Consider the following 14,986-nt stretch of genomic DNA (forward strand, 5'->3'; position numbering starts at 1 on the left):
CTAACAAGTTGTATGCAAGGTGCTGCATTTTCCACAAAAGTGGGTTTAATTCCCTTTGGAAATGTTTTGAATTTTCTGTATCCTGGCCAAGCAATTCTTATTGGTCAGTTGCCAGCTAAGGTTGTAGAAACCAAGGTAAGTGGTTTCTCTCATAATCCCTCTTCAGCTGGAGAAGTGTTACAGTCATCTGTTAATTTTGTTATGTCTCCAAAGAAATCACATTTTTCTCCTCTAGAGTCCTTGTTTCTGATAGCTCAGTAGAGCAGGGACTTGACGCAATGCTTAATTTGGATGCCCTAGGTCACAATGAAGAGACAGAGTATGGTTATGATCGCCTGCAGATTGATAAGTTTAAGCAAGGCATTTCCTTATGAGATGGAAAATATTATGTTGAATTTCCATGGAAGAATGAAGTAATTAGTAAAGTTCTTTCAAATCATAAGGTTGCTCTTTCTGTACTAGATAAGGTCATAAAAGATCTAGACAAAAGGGAGATGTTGGGTTCTTATCAAGAAGTGTTTCTTCAGCCACTTGCTAATGATATAATTGAAGAGATTAATATACATCCAGATGATTATCACAAATTCATCTGGAGACCTCATCGTCCTGTAGTCAAGACAGAAGCCAGTACGACTACCAAAATTCGTCCAATCTTCAATTGTTCCTTGAAGACGAATAAGGCTCCTCTTAATGAGGCTGCATATGCTGGTGTAAATCTAACAAAGGACATTGTTAAGTTTTCCATTTATTTCAGGTCCACAATTTTATGATGTTGAGCAACATTAAGCAAGCTTTCTTACAAATAAGACTAGCTGAGGGAGGTGATCAAAATCTCAAAATTTTCTTTTGTGTGTGTTGGAGAGAGATTAGTCACCTATCATTACAAGACCATCATATTTGGCTTTAACGCAAGACCTTTCATTCTGAATTATGTCTTGAAGCACCATGCGGAAAAATATGCTAGTGATGAATTTTCCAAAATACTAAAAGAAAATATGTAAGTAGGTAACATGCTATAGTCACTAGCAACAATATTGAATTCTTTAAGGAAGTGTACCAGGAAACCTAAAATAAGTTGAAAGAGGGTGGGTTCACACTAAGAAGTTGGAATTCTAATAGTAAGGAGTTACAGTCTGTTATGACAAATCAAGGTAATCTTGCTTCTCATGGGAACTCCTATGAGAAAGTCCTAGGGATGAAGTATAAGTTGGAGTTTGATACCCAACAATGTGAAGAGTTGTTTGTACAAAACTACTGGACTTTCTAAGTTGTCTTCTTTTGCTGATGTTCAAAATGCAGTTAATTCTAGGCCATTAACTTATCGATCTTCTGATAATGATTTGGAAACAGTAACCCCAAATTGTTTTCAGAAAGCTAACCCAAATTGTAATGTTATACTAAGACTCAATAAAACTCCCATATGGGAGTGTGTTCCCACTTCCAGGGATACCCTTATGGACATGTCTTCTAGAGATGAGATGTTGTCTCATTTTAAGGAGCTTCGGTATGTCATCTATTTGTTGAGCTTGAGAGAGTTATGCAAGGATCTACACAAAGTCAATTGGAACAACAATATTTCCATTGGCGACACTGTCCTAGTTAAATTGCTGAATAAATCTCGTCCTTACTGGGTATTAAGTTGGATGCTATAGTTAATAAAGGGGCACAATAGGAAGGTCAGAAGTCCCAAACTGAAGAGAGTTGATAGCGTTGTTGTACACCACTCTATTAATCATTTGTATCCCCTTGAACTGTTGCTCACTCATAATCCTTGTTTTCAAAATAGTGATTTAAATCAGATTGACAACGATTCTGCTCATAACGTTGACGCACTTGGTGGGCCAAATGATTCTCGTAGTTTGAATCAGCCAGAGGACATAAATGTCCATCATCCACATCGCACTGCTGCTGTTGTAGGATATAACAGTTAAGTCTTGGGCTTGTGAACTAAAGTTCTATTATGTTATTGAAAGTTCTGCATTTTTTGTATTTTTAGTAAGTTGGTTGTGTCTTAGTGTATTTGTAGGACACTTAGTGTCAGTGTGTAACTAAGTTGAGTTGCACTTTTTTCTTGGGGAGGATATAGAAACTGTAAATAAGTTTTGTAAAGTGTAATTCTGTATTCTTGTCCCTTTTCTCCATAGTACTGTAAGTTGATGATTTTCGTGTTCAAATTTCCCTCCCTACATTTTTCCCACCAATATTGACACGTGAAGTAAGGTATCACTTGCGAGATTGGGGAGTGGGACTAGCAGGTTCCTGGTCATGGAGACCGTCACCAGCATACGTTCAAGAAGGTTTGGTCCATAAATAGTTGTCTTCAGAGAGGAAAATGTATTGAGAAGTCCCTCTGATCCTATGCAAGAGACTGTGTTACGAGCCTAATAAAGTTAAGCGAATCTACAATAAGGATTCTTCAAGCAACACCAAAATCTTGAAATAAGACAAGAGTGCAATGCATGCTACATGTTAAGGTAAGCGGGTAGCATATGCTTCACATATTATTTCAGGGATTGGGTGTTGCTAAATTCATTGGGGAGAATCCTGATACTCTGGGGCAACTATTGATGCTCCTTTTGTGAAGCTTCTTGGGGCAATGTTTAACTCAAAAGGTATGACCTTGGATCTGTACATTTACTTCCCTATCAGAGTTCCTGGGAAGGGTCAGAAGGGGAGGACTTCCACTGCATGAGATACTATAGAAGGTGACCCCCAACCATGCAAGTCCTATTGGGCTCTACCTCTTCCCTTGCCTTAATAGGCAATCCAGGAGTTGCTTTTTGTTTACCTTAGTAGAAGTGTCTTTGTCTGCTGCGAAATGGTGGTTGTTGTTGTTGTCCCCACTCCTGTTGTTGGAGGGGTCCATTAGTGAGTAATGATTCTCAGATTCCCTTTTTTCAAGAAGAACATACATTGTACAATTTTGTTGATGGGCTCATTCAAAAAAGTTCTACCATAAGGTGGGGGGTGGATGAGGAATGTAATAGTGAAGTTACATTGTGGGGCGACATGTTGGAGCTCTCCAATGACTTCTTTCTCGATAAAATCACAGCATTCTCCCATAGGGTCTGCATAAGTGTTTTGGCTACTGCCGCTAGCATTGTTCTGGAAGACTCTGGACACTCTCTCATAGCTCCTTCCAGCAGAGTAGTAGAGGTTATAATATTGAGGAGGTGAGCCTAACATGAAATTCAGATATGGCTGTCCTGTGTGAGATTTTTCTCAAAGGGCTCCCAAACTGCTGAATAGCCACATCCAACAGGAGCCTTTTCCTCTTAAAAGGAGACAAGTGCCCCCCCCTTCCTTTGTAGAATTATCAGATGCTGGAGTGGCAGAGAGAATTGTCTTTATTTCTGCCATTTACTCTCACTTTTCAGTTACCACAAAATTCTGAAAACTGATCTGGGGTTTTATAGTCTGGCTTGGTTATATTATTGTTATCAGTCAGACCTCTGGAAGTAGGTAGGCAGTCTCGTAATATCTGTTCTAATTTTAATGGGGTTCTAGACAACCAATTCAACTTCTTTTTGAGATTGGGAATCATATTAACATCACCATGACCTAAATGTTTCTGTGTGAGAACTCTGTCCGGTTGCATTGCGCAGCCTCTTTATCCTCTTGCTTAAATGGCTTAGAAAATTTGCACATCACATCCAATTCAGTTCTTAAGACTGACTTGAATGTCTCTTGGAAATCATGTATAGTATCTCTGATATATATTGATGCTCAGTAGCAAGAACATTCTTGATTCTGCTCAAGATTTCCTCCTAGAATTCTGAAAGAACAGCAAGCATAATTTCCCCATCATGGACGCCTGCAAGAAAGGATTGAGCCAAGCAGCCATATCAGTGTTGCCTGGCAGGATGTCAGTTCTGGATAAATCCCTATACTCCCTAGAATATAGAGGGACCTCAGACAGGGTAGGGTGAGCCCTTTCAGCATCCCTTTCAATGTCTGATTGTTGCATAGGAGAGCTCAGATTTTCATAGGTCAAATTCAATGGTTATGTCCACTTCATGTTGAATATTAGTGACAGCTCCCACAAGGAAAGACTACATCTCCACTGGAGGAGTCACAGTGGGAGGTCTTAGAATCACCAGCTTTGGAATATTGTCCAAACATGGAATCTGTTTGGAAAGGGATGGAAGCACACAATGCTGAGGTTCTGCTTGAAAGATGTAGACTCCTCCTTCCATAATCGTACTGAAATATAACCTTAGTGGCAACTTAAATCAAGTTCTTTTTTCATTTAAACTCACTGCCAGGAACATTAGTCTAGGTGCCACAATGGTGACCCTGCAATGTTGACTACTATAAACTTTTTTCATGGAAATATGTTCTATAAACACAGGAAATTCATATTAGCTTAGTTGCCGCTTGGCCAATGTTGAGCATTTCTCAGAATTCAAAAGGGTCACCATCACTATATTGAAAAACAGCTAATATTAATTTTTTTGAAGTTTGATAAACAAGTAATCATGTAATACCATTTTCCAAGGATTATAAAGGGTGGAAAATTCATTTTTGCAGTTTGTTGATTTCAACAGGGCCAAATATAGGGTCAAACAAGAGGTTGAATGGCAGGACAAGGGAGTTTACTTTATCATTATTCAAAAGACATAAAAAATGAAAAAAAATATCTGATACACAATAAAACATCCACCAATGAACTTAGTAAAATCAGTTATTTATATAATAATCATCACATTGTCTTGGCCCTCTTCATCTTCCTCTACATCTATAAGCTTGCTGGGAAATGACTACAACAGGTGACTCATCCCTCACACCTATAGTTATCTGTACGTGAAAGAGCACTGTTGCAGCTACAATGCCCAAAACTGTAAGCTTTTCCATTTCCAATACAAATGCAGCTTACTAAATCCAAGAGCTCTTGAGGAGCACCTTGCACTGATGAGACAGTCAGTGTAATGATAGAGCCTTCAATACAAAAATTGGCATGAGTGACTGTAAAGTCCAGTTTATTGACCAGTTGGATGTTGTGTTGAAAGTGGTACCCACAAAGGATATTGTTAAGTAGATTCTTATTCTTGGCATTATGAAGAACAGCTTCTTGGCATGGAAGGGTTGTATTAGGGGTGGGTCGAAATTTCCTAGCTCTTCCTCTTCTTGCCTGCTCATGGTCTCTAGCACTTAGAGTTTCTTGGTCATAGTAGTCAAACAGGACAATTTTCTTGGAGACAAGAAGTAGTGGGCGGGTCGAGTACTACTGTGGTTCCAGGAACTGGCCAGACTATGTGGTACAATAACTGACCAGCATCAACTAACACCATGTCTAGAGCAGATGGAGATTTGCCAGAGATAGTGAGGCCTTTTAGAAGTGCAGCCTTGTCGCCCTTCCACAAGCAGCGTACTCATCAATAAGGGCTGGAGGAACTGGACATAGCTCAAAGGGAAAATATCAGCTATCTCCAAATTGCGCTGCTGTCCCACAACTATAAGATGGCATTTCCATGTCATAGATGGCCTTCCCCTTGACAATGACTGATATTTTTTAGTGCCAACATTGTCTTAACTTTCTTTTTTATGGTTCTGTGAAAGTTATTGCTAAGAGAATTAGAGAACTACTTGCTCTGCTCACACCCGATGGCCAGTGCATCCTGAACATTCACTGTGTCAAGCACCACTTAGCCATTGCAGATATTATGGACACCTGAATTCTGCTCATTAAAGGTGTGAGAGTTCTTTTCTAACTGCAGAGTAATTTTCATGTGATCAGCCTCAAACAATCCTTCTTTCTTGAGCTTTTTCTCTTTATCCATATTTTTACCATATATCTCCCCTTCATCTCCAGCATCATTATATATATGGTCTGTGTCTATGTCAAGGTGGGCTTATACACGAAAACTGTTGACCCATGCAGCCACAGGCATATACACTGAAACTGTTGACCCATGCAGCCACTTGCTTGTTGCTTATCGAGATGCCTTTCATACCTCCAGCACCTTCCCTCACTTGAGGTATGTTTGTTCACTGAACTGATTGGCTGGCACTGAGATGCCCCCATCTTAGTGACGATAAACATGCACCTGCGAGTAGGTCATCCTTAGCAGCTTGAGGAAGGTGCTCCACCTGTCGCACATACCATCTCAGATAACAAGCATAATTGTGGTGACCTGCAGCAAAGAAATATGTCAGCAATGCCTTAAGACTGTATTGCTGAAGGTAGAAGTCCCCCTTCCTCTCTCCACATACACCCATAAGAGCCAGCAGAGTAGGTTTTATAAGACAGTCTACCCAGTTGGGTGCTGCCTTGCTGTTCAAGGTATTCACTAAGATTGTGGTATGTCTTGGTGCCATTCAAGAAGATCTTCAACAGTAGTGCAGTGATGAGATGCTATGTCTGGTAGATTGTTTGTCCAGTCTTTCCCATTCAAGATGTCAGTCATTTCACTGAATGCTGAACTCATGAGAACTTCTACACCAGACCCCTTCATCAACATTCCTATGCATCCAAGAAAACTCATAAGTGTGTGCATCATGCCCAGATGAAGTATGAGGCTGGTCCAGCACTAAGTATCATTCCATTGAACTAGGCATGAAGTTTCATACAGTTGGAGATCGACAGTAAGATGAATGTATTGCATCCAAAAAGTCCAAGGAGCCATTTCAAGATATATAAGTGTAGTTAGAATGGTGTCAGGATGAGCTGACTGTGAGTCAATCATTGGTCCAAAAACCAGCAGTGTCTTGGCTTTCTTAGCAGAATGTTCTTCCAGTTGGTCTTGCTGACCATTAAAGCCTGCCCACTTAATTGGTTTGTCATTCTTATATATTTGCGAAAGCCATGCCATATCTTGTCGCTGAGTAAACCTGACTGCATCTGACTGAAGTATCAACTCTTCAACAGGCAGAGGTTTCACTGGCAAGTGAGGTGGGTTTAACTGAGAAGACCGAGTTTAGTGCTTTATCTCCATGGGTGATTGAGTAATAAAGAGGACACCTCATATTTCTTAAGTTGAGGAATCTTCAGTTGCATCACACCAATGTTTCTACTGTCGATGATACCAGCCAGATGTTGAGTGAACTGCATGATCATGGGATGGATGCTCTTCATTCCGTTGGGGGTTGCAATGTATAAGTCGTAGTTGTCGGCCAAACTGAATATGGACCCAATCTCTGTGTTCAATCCCAGTTTCCTGTGGTATTCTGACTGACTGGCAGTCACAAACTTCATCATAAGTGCTTCTAATACCATGCTCATACTTGAGGTAATTTTTTACACCTAGTCCAAAAGTGGTCATACTTGTGGTAATTTTTTACATTTAGTCCAAAAGTGGTCATACTTGTGGTAATTTTTTACATCTAGTCCAAAAGTGGTCATACTTGTGGTATTTTTTTACATCTAGTCCAAAAGGGGTCATACTTGTGGTAATTTTTTACATCTAGTCCAAATGTGGTCATACTTGTGGTAATTTCTTACATCTAGTCCAAAAGTGGTCATACTTGTGGTAATTTTTTACATCTAGTCCAAAAGTGGTCTGATTTCTGTAGCCATCTCAAAGATGCTGTTGAATGCACTAAGCTCAAGGTCAGTGATAGTTTAGTGATTGTGCCCCCTGATACAAGGATAAGAACCAATTTCAGGAGTCTCACTGGTACTTTCAATGACTTTGTGATGAGCAAAATCATTGAGATTGTATATTTTCCCATAGCTTATTTCTTGATCTTCCTCACCAGCTTCTCACTATTGTCTTCATCACCTTGGTTTGTGCTGATCTTGACAATTTTCAAAAACTGTCCAAAGTTGTCTTTAAATTCAACTATACTTTCAGAGCCTTCAATGTGGAGCACCAGCAACTTTTCACCGAAGTAGGTTGTTAGTGTGGATATGAACTGTCTTCTTAATACAGTGCCTGAGACAGCAAGATACATAGAGTATAGTTCTGAACTCTCTGCTATAGTAGAAAGGACACACCCCAGCTGTGCATCAGCAGCATGCATATCAACCACAGCACTGAGTTTAATCATCTCCTCGTGAGCCCACTGATCTTGTCTCTCATCACAAATTTGCTCTAGCTTTTGTTTGAAGGTGATATTGCTACCCCTTTCTACAGTTGTACACTATTTGACCTGCACCCACCTTTGTGGGTTCTTACTGTCTTTTGGTTTACACTCTTCTAACATTTTAAAACCCCTAAAAAGGGGAACTATATGTCTCTCTACAGTACTGGTAACCTTCTTAGGCACGAAGATATGGTAATTCAGTCGTATTCCACATAGGAACACGAAAATGCTCAACAGTTTCTTCTTCCAATGGACCTCTTCTTGGAGTACTTATTAATAAACGCTCCAAGAAGAGATCCATTGGAGGACGAAACTGTTGAGCATTTTCTGAGAAAAACGAAATATCACTCTACATCATCAGCATCAAAATAGCTTTGACGGAATGTTAATATCTACTTAATTTGTTTTAAAAATTCGTTGTGATTTACTGGTATTCAGTTAATTTACCTTTATATTTAAATTTGTGTTGTAGTACTGTAGTTTTTTTCTTTGTTTGACTTCAGGCCTATGGAATTAGCATAGTATTTCAAATACTTTACATAAATGCAATAAGCTGGGCTTTGGTACTGTATCTCGTACTCATTAAGTATTACTGAAAATAAAAGCACTACAGAATGACAGCAGGAGAGTGACTGATCTTTTTGTAGCCTTAGACTGACTGATGCTTTTGTAAAGATTGCTGATGGGCCCAGGAAGCTTTAAATCTCACTCCTGCACTCATGAGGCGGGTCAGTGCTGGAAAGCCCTTTAAAAAGCCTCATTCTTGAATAAATATTTCAGATCAGTATCAATACTTACTGCTCAAGTACTCAGAAATGTGGGCCTATATTAATTAACAAATAATCATACTTACATTTTTACAGATTTGTTTTCTTGACACCATATCAGAAAACCTCGATGATCGTTAGCAGCATGAGCCATAGCTTCACCATGCAGAATTAAATACTTCAAGCATTCACACATATGATAAATAACATCTCCGTCTTCTGAAGTCTCAAGTCCCTGGAACCAAGGATATTCAATCACCATTTTATAATTATACATATATAAATAATATTACTCTAATACAATTAACACCTACTTAATTTTAGATTTTGATCATAACTTCATTAATGTTCTAAATATTTCTAAATTAACTCATATTCCTGAAATAACGCTAAGCATCCCCTCAAAATATGCGTAACCCAAAATAACATGGAAATACTAATAAATATTAGGTCAAATTGCACTTAACTATACAAATATCGTTAAGAACCTAAAATTTAGATAAATTTGAAGATGATTTTCATGAACATGTAATAACAGGCAATCTGAGTATTTCTATTAATTATAATCTTATTTTCAATGAGAGCTCTCAATGTAGGTCTTACCAAAAATTAAGTAAAAATACAATTATTACTAGCCATGGATGCATTAGATATAATCTCTTGGAATATTTTTGGCCTCAAAGGAAACATTCCTCTCCTAAACATGTTCTGCAAAAACTTCAAAGGCATCATTGTATTGCAAGAAACGCTCCTCTGGCCACATGACCTTGTCATCTGTGATTCAATACATGAAGACTTCAGAGCCTTCTTGACCTCATCGATGCAAGTTACAGATCAAATCATAGCCGGTCACCCAAAAGGGGCCTTTCTTTCCTGTGGCACAAATCGTTAGACAATATGATAAATGTGATGACCTACAGGAGTGACAGATTGGTGGGGCTTCAAGTGACAGTAGGGAACTCTAAAATCCTAATAATCAATGTTTATATGCCCAGGGAAAATAACTATAATTTTTATCAATACTGCAAGATCCTGGGTGAGTTACACAGCATTATTCACGATTCTCCTGCTGATCATATTTGTATAATTGGGGACCTTAATTCTCACCCAACAAAACAACTTTATAATGAACTTACTCGCTTCTGTCAAAATCATGCTCTCCAAATTAGCGATGAATTGCTCCTCCCTCCCTCTTCCTATTCATATGTACATAATAGAGTGGACGCAATTACAACCTTCTGGCTGGACCATTGCATCACATCTCCACAACTTCATGATTCTATTATGACCTGCAATATTCACTACGATCTTTCAACGGGCTACGATCACATCCCATTACAGGTGTCATTCAGTACCCCATCCCTCCCTACCGTGAACCCTCTAACTAACTGACCGCCCACCAGCGGTAAACTGGGATTTTAAAAACCAGATACTTTAGGGCGACCACGGAAACCAGGTTGCTAAATAGTTCAACCGGCAGACAAATTACTTTGTACTAACACAAATTGTAGAAATGACCACCACAAGAGGGATCTGAATGCATTCTATTCGAACATAATCTCCCTATGCTTGCTTCAGGCAGGGCTGCCTATAGATTTCGTCAAGGTAATTCTCATAATATACTTGGTTGGAATGACTTGGTTATAGATCTGTATACATACTCACAAGAAATGTTTTTTACTGTCGAGGCAAAATGGCAGCCTGAGGGAAGGACACTGCATTACTAATGAGACAGGCGAGAGCACAGTTCAAACTCGCTCTTAAGCACTGCAGATTAAATGAAAAACGACTAAGAGCCGATGCAATGTCTAGAAACTCAGAATCTGGTGATTATTCTCGTCTTTGGAAAGATATCCAGTCCTTAAATCCCAAAACTAAAAAGCTATCACAGAGAGTAGGGGAAGCAGTCGGAGACGAGGCTATCGCAAGTATGTGGGGTGATCACTTCAACAATATCCTGAATTGCATAAACGATCAAGACTCCCAAAGGGATGTAGGTAACCTCCTTACTGATAACATTCAATTTCATTTTGCAGATCGTATTACGCCAGGTAACATCAGCGATGGCATAAACAGCCTACCTAATAATAAATCTCCGGCTATGATGGTCTTCCCGCAGAGGCTTTCAAATTCTGCCATCCGATAATTTACATTTTGCTAGCTGCCCTATTTAATGTGTGCTCAATTCACCAGTTTCTTCAAGACTTTCCATTAATCAAAAACAAGCTAAAGGATGCAGCTGATTTAAAGCAAACCGCTCAACTGACACCTGCATCTACATATTGAAAGAATTGCTGAACTATTACCTTTCATCAGCCTCTCCTGTTTTCCTTTCTTTTGTGGATGTGAGAAAAGCATTTTACAGAGTAAACTACCTGAAGCTGCATAAAAGAGGCACACCTCTATATTTAATTGGCATTTTATATTGCTGGTTCTCCACACAGCAATTCTGTGTCAAATGGGGTAACGTATTATCGTACACCTCCAGCTCCCTAAACGGGCTTCAGCAAGGGGGCATTCTCTCTCCATACCTGTTTAATACGTACACAGATGCCTTGAATGTCAAATTGAACTCACTCCCAATCGCTGCTCCTGAGATCGCTTAAGCATATTACAGAACCACAAATTTTCCTTGCAAATCATCGGCTGGAATTCGTGCACGAATTTCCGTATTTGGGTCACATTATCACCGAGAACCTAAAAGATACGGCAGACATTGAACAGAGGCATCGTAAACTATGTGCAACTAGCAACATGATTGCAAGGAGGTTTGCCTTTTGTCACCGACACGTGAAACTGCTGCTCTTCCACTCGTACTGCTACAGTATTTATGGGTGCTCCCTCTGGACGAACTATACCCGAGAGACCATGAGACGTATCACTGTTGTGCAAAATAACATTTTGAAACGCCTCACAAACACTCCCCGCTATCACTCCGCCACACAGATGTTCATAGAAAACCGCCAGGACAACTTAAAAATCATCGTAAGGCGAACAATGTCCAGTCTGATAACCCGAGTGAGAAACAGCAGCAATTCGCTCATACAAAGCCCCCTAAGGAGTGAAGCAAGAAGATCTAAATTGTGGGAAAATGAGGCCTTTGTTCCCTAAAGGACTTAATCTCTGTATTGGCAAGATGTCATCTGCAGATTCTGTCATTATTATTATATTTATTGCTCATATTTTACTTTTTAATTATTACTGTGAATACTATCAAGTTAAAGATTTTCTACATTCAATTTTCGTATTCAACCTGACTACTGAAACCACCTAAGGTCTCAAGTTGAAATTTAAGTTATATAAACTGTGCACTAACTGTTATAACTCTCAATGCTTTTTATTCTCTCCAATATCATTACTGTTATTACCAGTATTATGTTTACTATCATTTATGCTACCTTAGCTTGCTGTTTATCATTTTTTTTATCATGTCTCATGTATCTAGATTGTGAAAGTTACTGTCTGTCTTTTGTATATTCCATGTATATGCCCCTGAGCTGAAATAAAGGATATTATTATTATTATAAATATATATATATATATATATATATATATATATTATATATATATATATATATATATATATATATATATATATATATATATATATATATATATATATATATATATATATATATATATATATATATATATATATATATATATTATATATATATATAAGTCATATCACATTACCGTGATTCATATACATACATCGAGCTACAATGTCCTTTAATATCTAATTCGCTCTACCTCGGAATTAATATATTTTCATATATGCTTAACCGAAGGGGAATTTTTTTTTACGATAATAGATTTGCCTGTACCTGGGCGCGAACGCAGGAGACATTCAAATCCAGGCACGTCAGTGAAGCGGTGGTGGGGTGGAAGAGCTTCACTGACGTGCCTTGATCTGAATGTCTCCTGCGTTCGCGGCCAGGTACAGGCAAATCTATTATCGTAAAGAAAATATCCCCTTCGGTTTAGCATATATGAAAATATATTAATTCCGTATTTCCGAGGTAGAGCGAATTATATATTAAAGGACATTGTAGCTCGTGTATATATATATATATATATATATATATATATATATATATATATATAATATATATATATATATATATATATACACATACAGTTGACCCCGGTATTCCCTGATATGCATACCACAACCCTGCTCCCCCTCCCACAAGAATAGCTAAAATCTGCTGAAATCCGAAAATTTCATGACCGGGGAATTCATTAATGCGTCCTTTTCTCTCTGAAAAGTTACTTGGTGCGGTTCCCCCCCCAAGAAACTTAAGCAATGTTGTATGTGATGTCCATAATAGTGTACGATTTTCTACATTATGTTGTACATATTATATATATATTGATGATTTTAATGAAATATTGCAGTTTATTTATAATAGTTAAATAAAAAAGCTAAGAATGCTGAATTTATCTCAGAGTAATGATATAAAATAAATCGCATTTATGTGAAGGTTGAAGGTTTGACCCATTTCTGTAGCCGTCAGCTGAGGAGGTTGAATGCCATAACATTATGTCATATAAACTGCTTACGTAGCTGTTTAAATAAATGTCATCGATATTGCATAGATCCATATTTTCGTTAATATTGCAGTGCGTATTGAAAGAGCAACAGTATTTTGGCTGCAAAATGCTCTTTAGGCCAGGAGAATACAGTATGGGTGATGGTGAGGCTCTCAGACTGGTCCTGTTATGCATTCCAATGTTGTTCTGTTCCACACTAAAGTATAGTAAAGAAATGTATGTCTGTCCTTTCAACCAATCATAACTTCGAAAATATGTATATCAACTTAAATCTACTGTCTACAGTGCTCTAAATATAATAATTATGCCCTATAGCCGTTTGGAGGGCTGTACACCTTGCCCGAAATATAAACAAACATAGCGTCCTGTTATAATTCAATGGGAAGCCTGGAAGTGATGCGGCTCATATATATATATATATATATATATATATATATATATATATATATATATATATATATATATATATATATATATATATATACACACACACACACACACACACACATATATATATATATATATATATATATATATATATATATATATATATATATATATAATATATGCTCTGATAATAGTTTCACACAATCTTTTATCAAAGGTCCTTTAGCTAAGTTTCAGTATGGTGTACTTTATCAAATGGCTGAAACATAGCAATATGATTAGTGGTATTGCAAAAAAGCAATAAATCGTACTGAAGAAAAAGACTACAACTAAGGATGGCATGCAAAATTAACTTACAAGTAAAATTGTGTAGATAACCTGAAGATGTGAAGGCAATTCTTCAAGTTTAAACTTGAACTTCCCCTGGGAAGTTATCCAAAAGGAACCAGAGTCTTCATCATCTTGTTGCGTAGTATCTATTGGCTCATCGTCCTCTCCAACAACACTTGGTTTAGCAACATTAGCAGTTGCATTTGCTACAAAGATATTAGGTCTTTTAAACTAAAATACCGTGGATGGAAATTAAAGACTAAGCGTGTTTAACATAAGCATAGTAGTTTTCACTGTTTTCAATCAAGTACAAATACAGCCATTTCGAATATTCTTCTCCAATCCTTCTACCACAGACTTAAATAGCAAGTATTGTTTGCTTGGTCAAATAATTCCTTCTGAGATACTTTAAAATCTCCTTTCTTGTCCCTTTTTTATAAGTATTAACAATATTAATAATAAATTTGCTGAAAATATCTCCCACAATTCTTTAAATAAAACACCTGTCTCACTAAAAGCTGACAGCCTTCTTCTGTACCCTACTTGATGCAGCTTTTCTCACAAACCACATACGATCATGTTGCAGATATTGGCATGATAAAATTATATTCATAAAGAAAATTTAGTCAATAAGAAGAGCAATGGATTTTAAATAACTAATTGTTCCTTTTTGCCTAACTACAGGGCAAGACAACTCTACTGGAGCAGATAGCAAAGCTAATGAGAAAAAGGCAAAATTATTTTATGAAACATCAGTTTGTTTGGTTTTAAATTCTTCTTAGTCAACTTCCTTGGTAGATGTTTCTAAATTATGTAGTACATGGGTAATTCGTATACCACAAAAGTTTCATCTAAAGGGACTTTTATACTTTGATCCTTTTTTATTTTATTTATTACTTTTCCTTTATTTATTTATTTAT

General features: G+C 37.6%; 1 protein-coding gene across 9 annotated transcripts in view; it reads right to left on the reverse strand.

The window, feature by feature from the left end:
- Positions 1-14,986, reverse strand: part of LOC135222787 (protein unc-79 homolog) — an 841,880-nt gene that overhangs the window by 298,654 nt on the left and 528,240 nt on the right. For all 9 annotated transcript variants that reach the window (XR_010316338.1, XM_064261060.1, XM_064261059.1 and 6 more), the window contains 2 exons: positions 14,094-14,272; positions 8,879-9,027 (listed from right to left, as the gene is read on the reverse strand). Coding sequence is in view for 8 of the 9 variants with exons in the window: in XM_064261060.1 (XP_064117130.1) it covers positions 8,879-9,027; positions 14,094-14,272 (328 nt within the window). In the remaining variant the exon portion in view is untranslated. The remainder of the gene's footprint in view (positions 1-8,878; positions 9,028-14,093; positions 14,273-14,986) is intronic.

Source organism: Macrobrachium nipponense, chromosome 8 (assembly GCF_015104395.2).
Source record: "Macrobrachium nipponense isolate FS-2020 chromosome 8, ASM1510439v2, whole genome shotgun sequence".
In the NCBI taxonomy this organism is placed as follows: Eukaryota; Metazoa; Arthropoda; class Malacostraca; order Decapoda; family Palaemonidae; genus Macrobrachium; species Macrobrachium nipponense.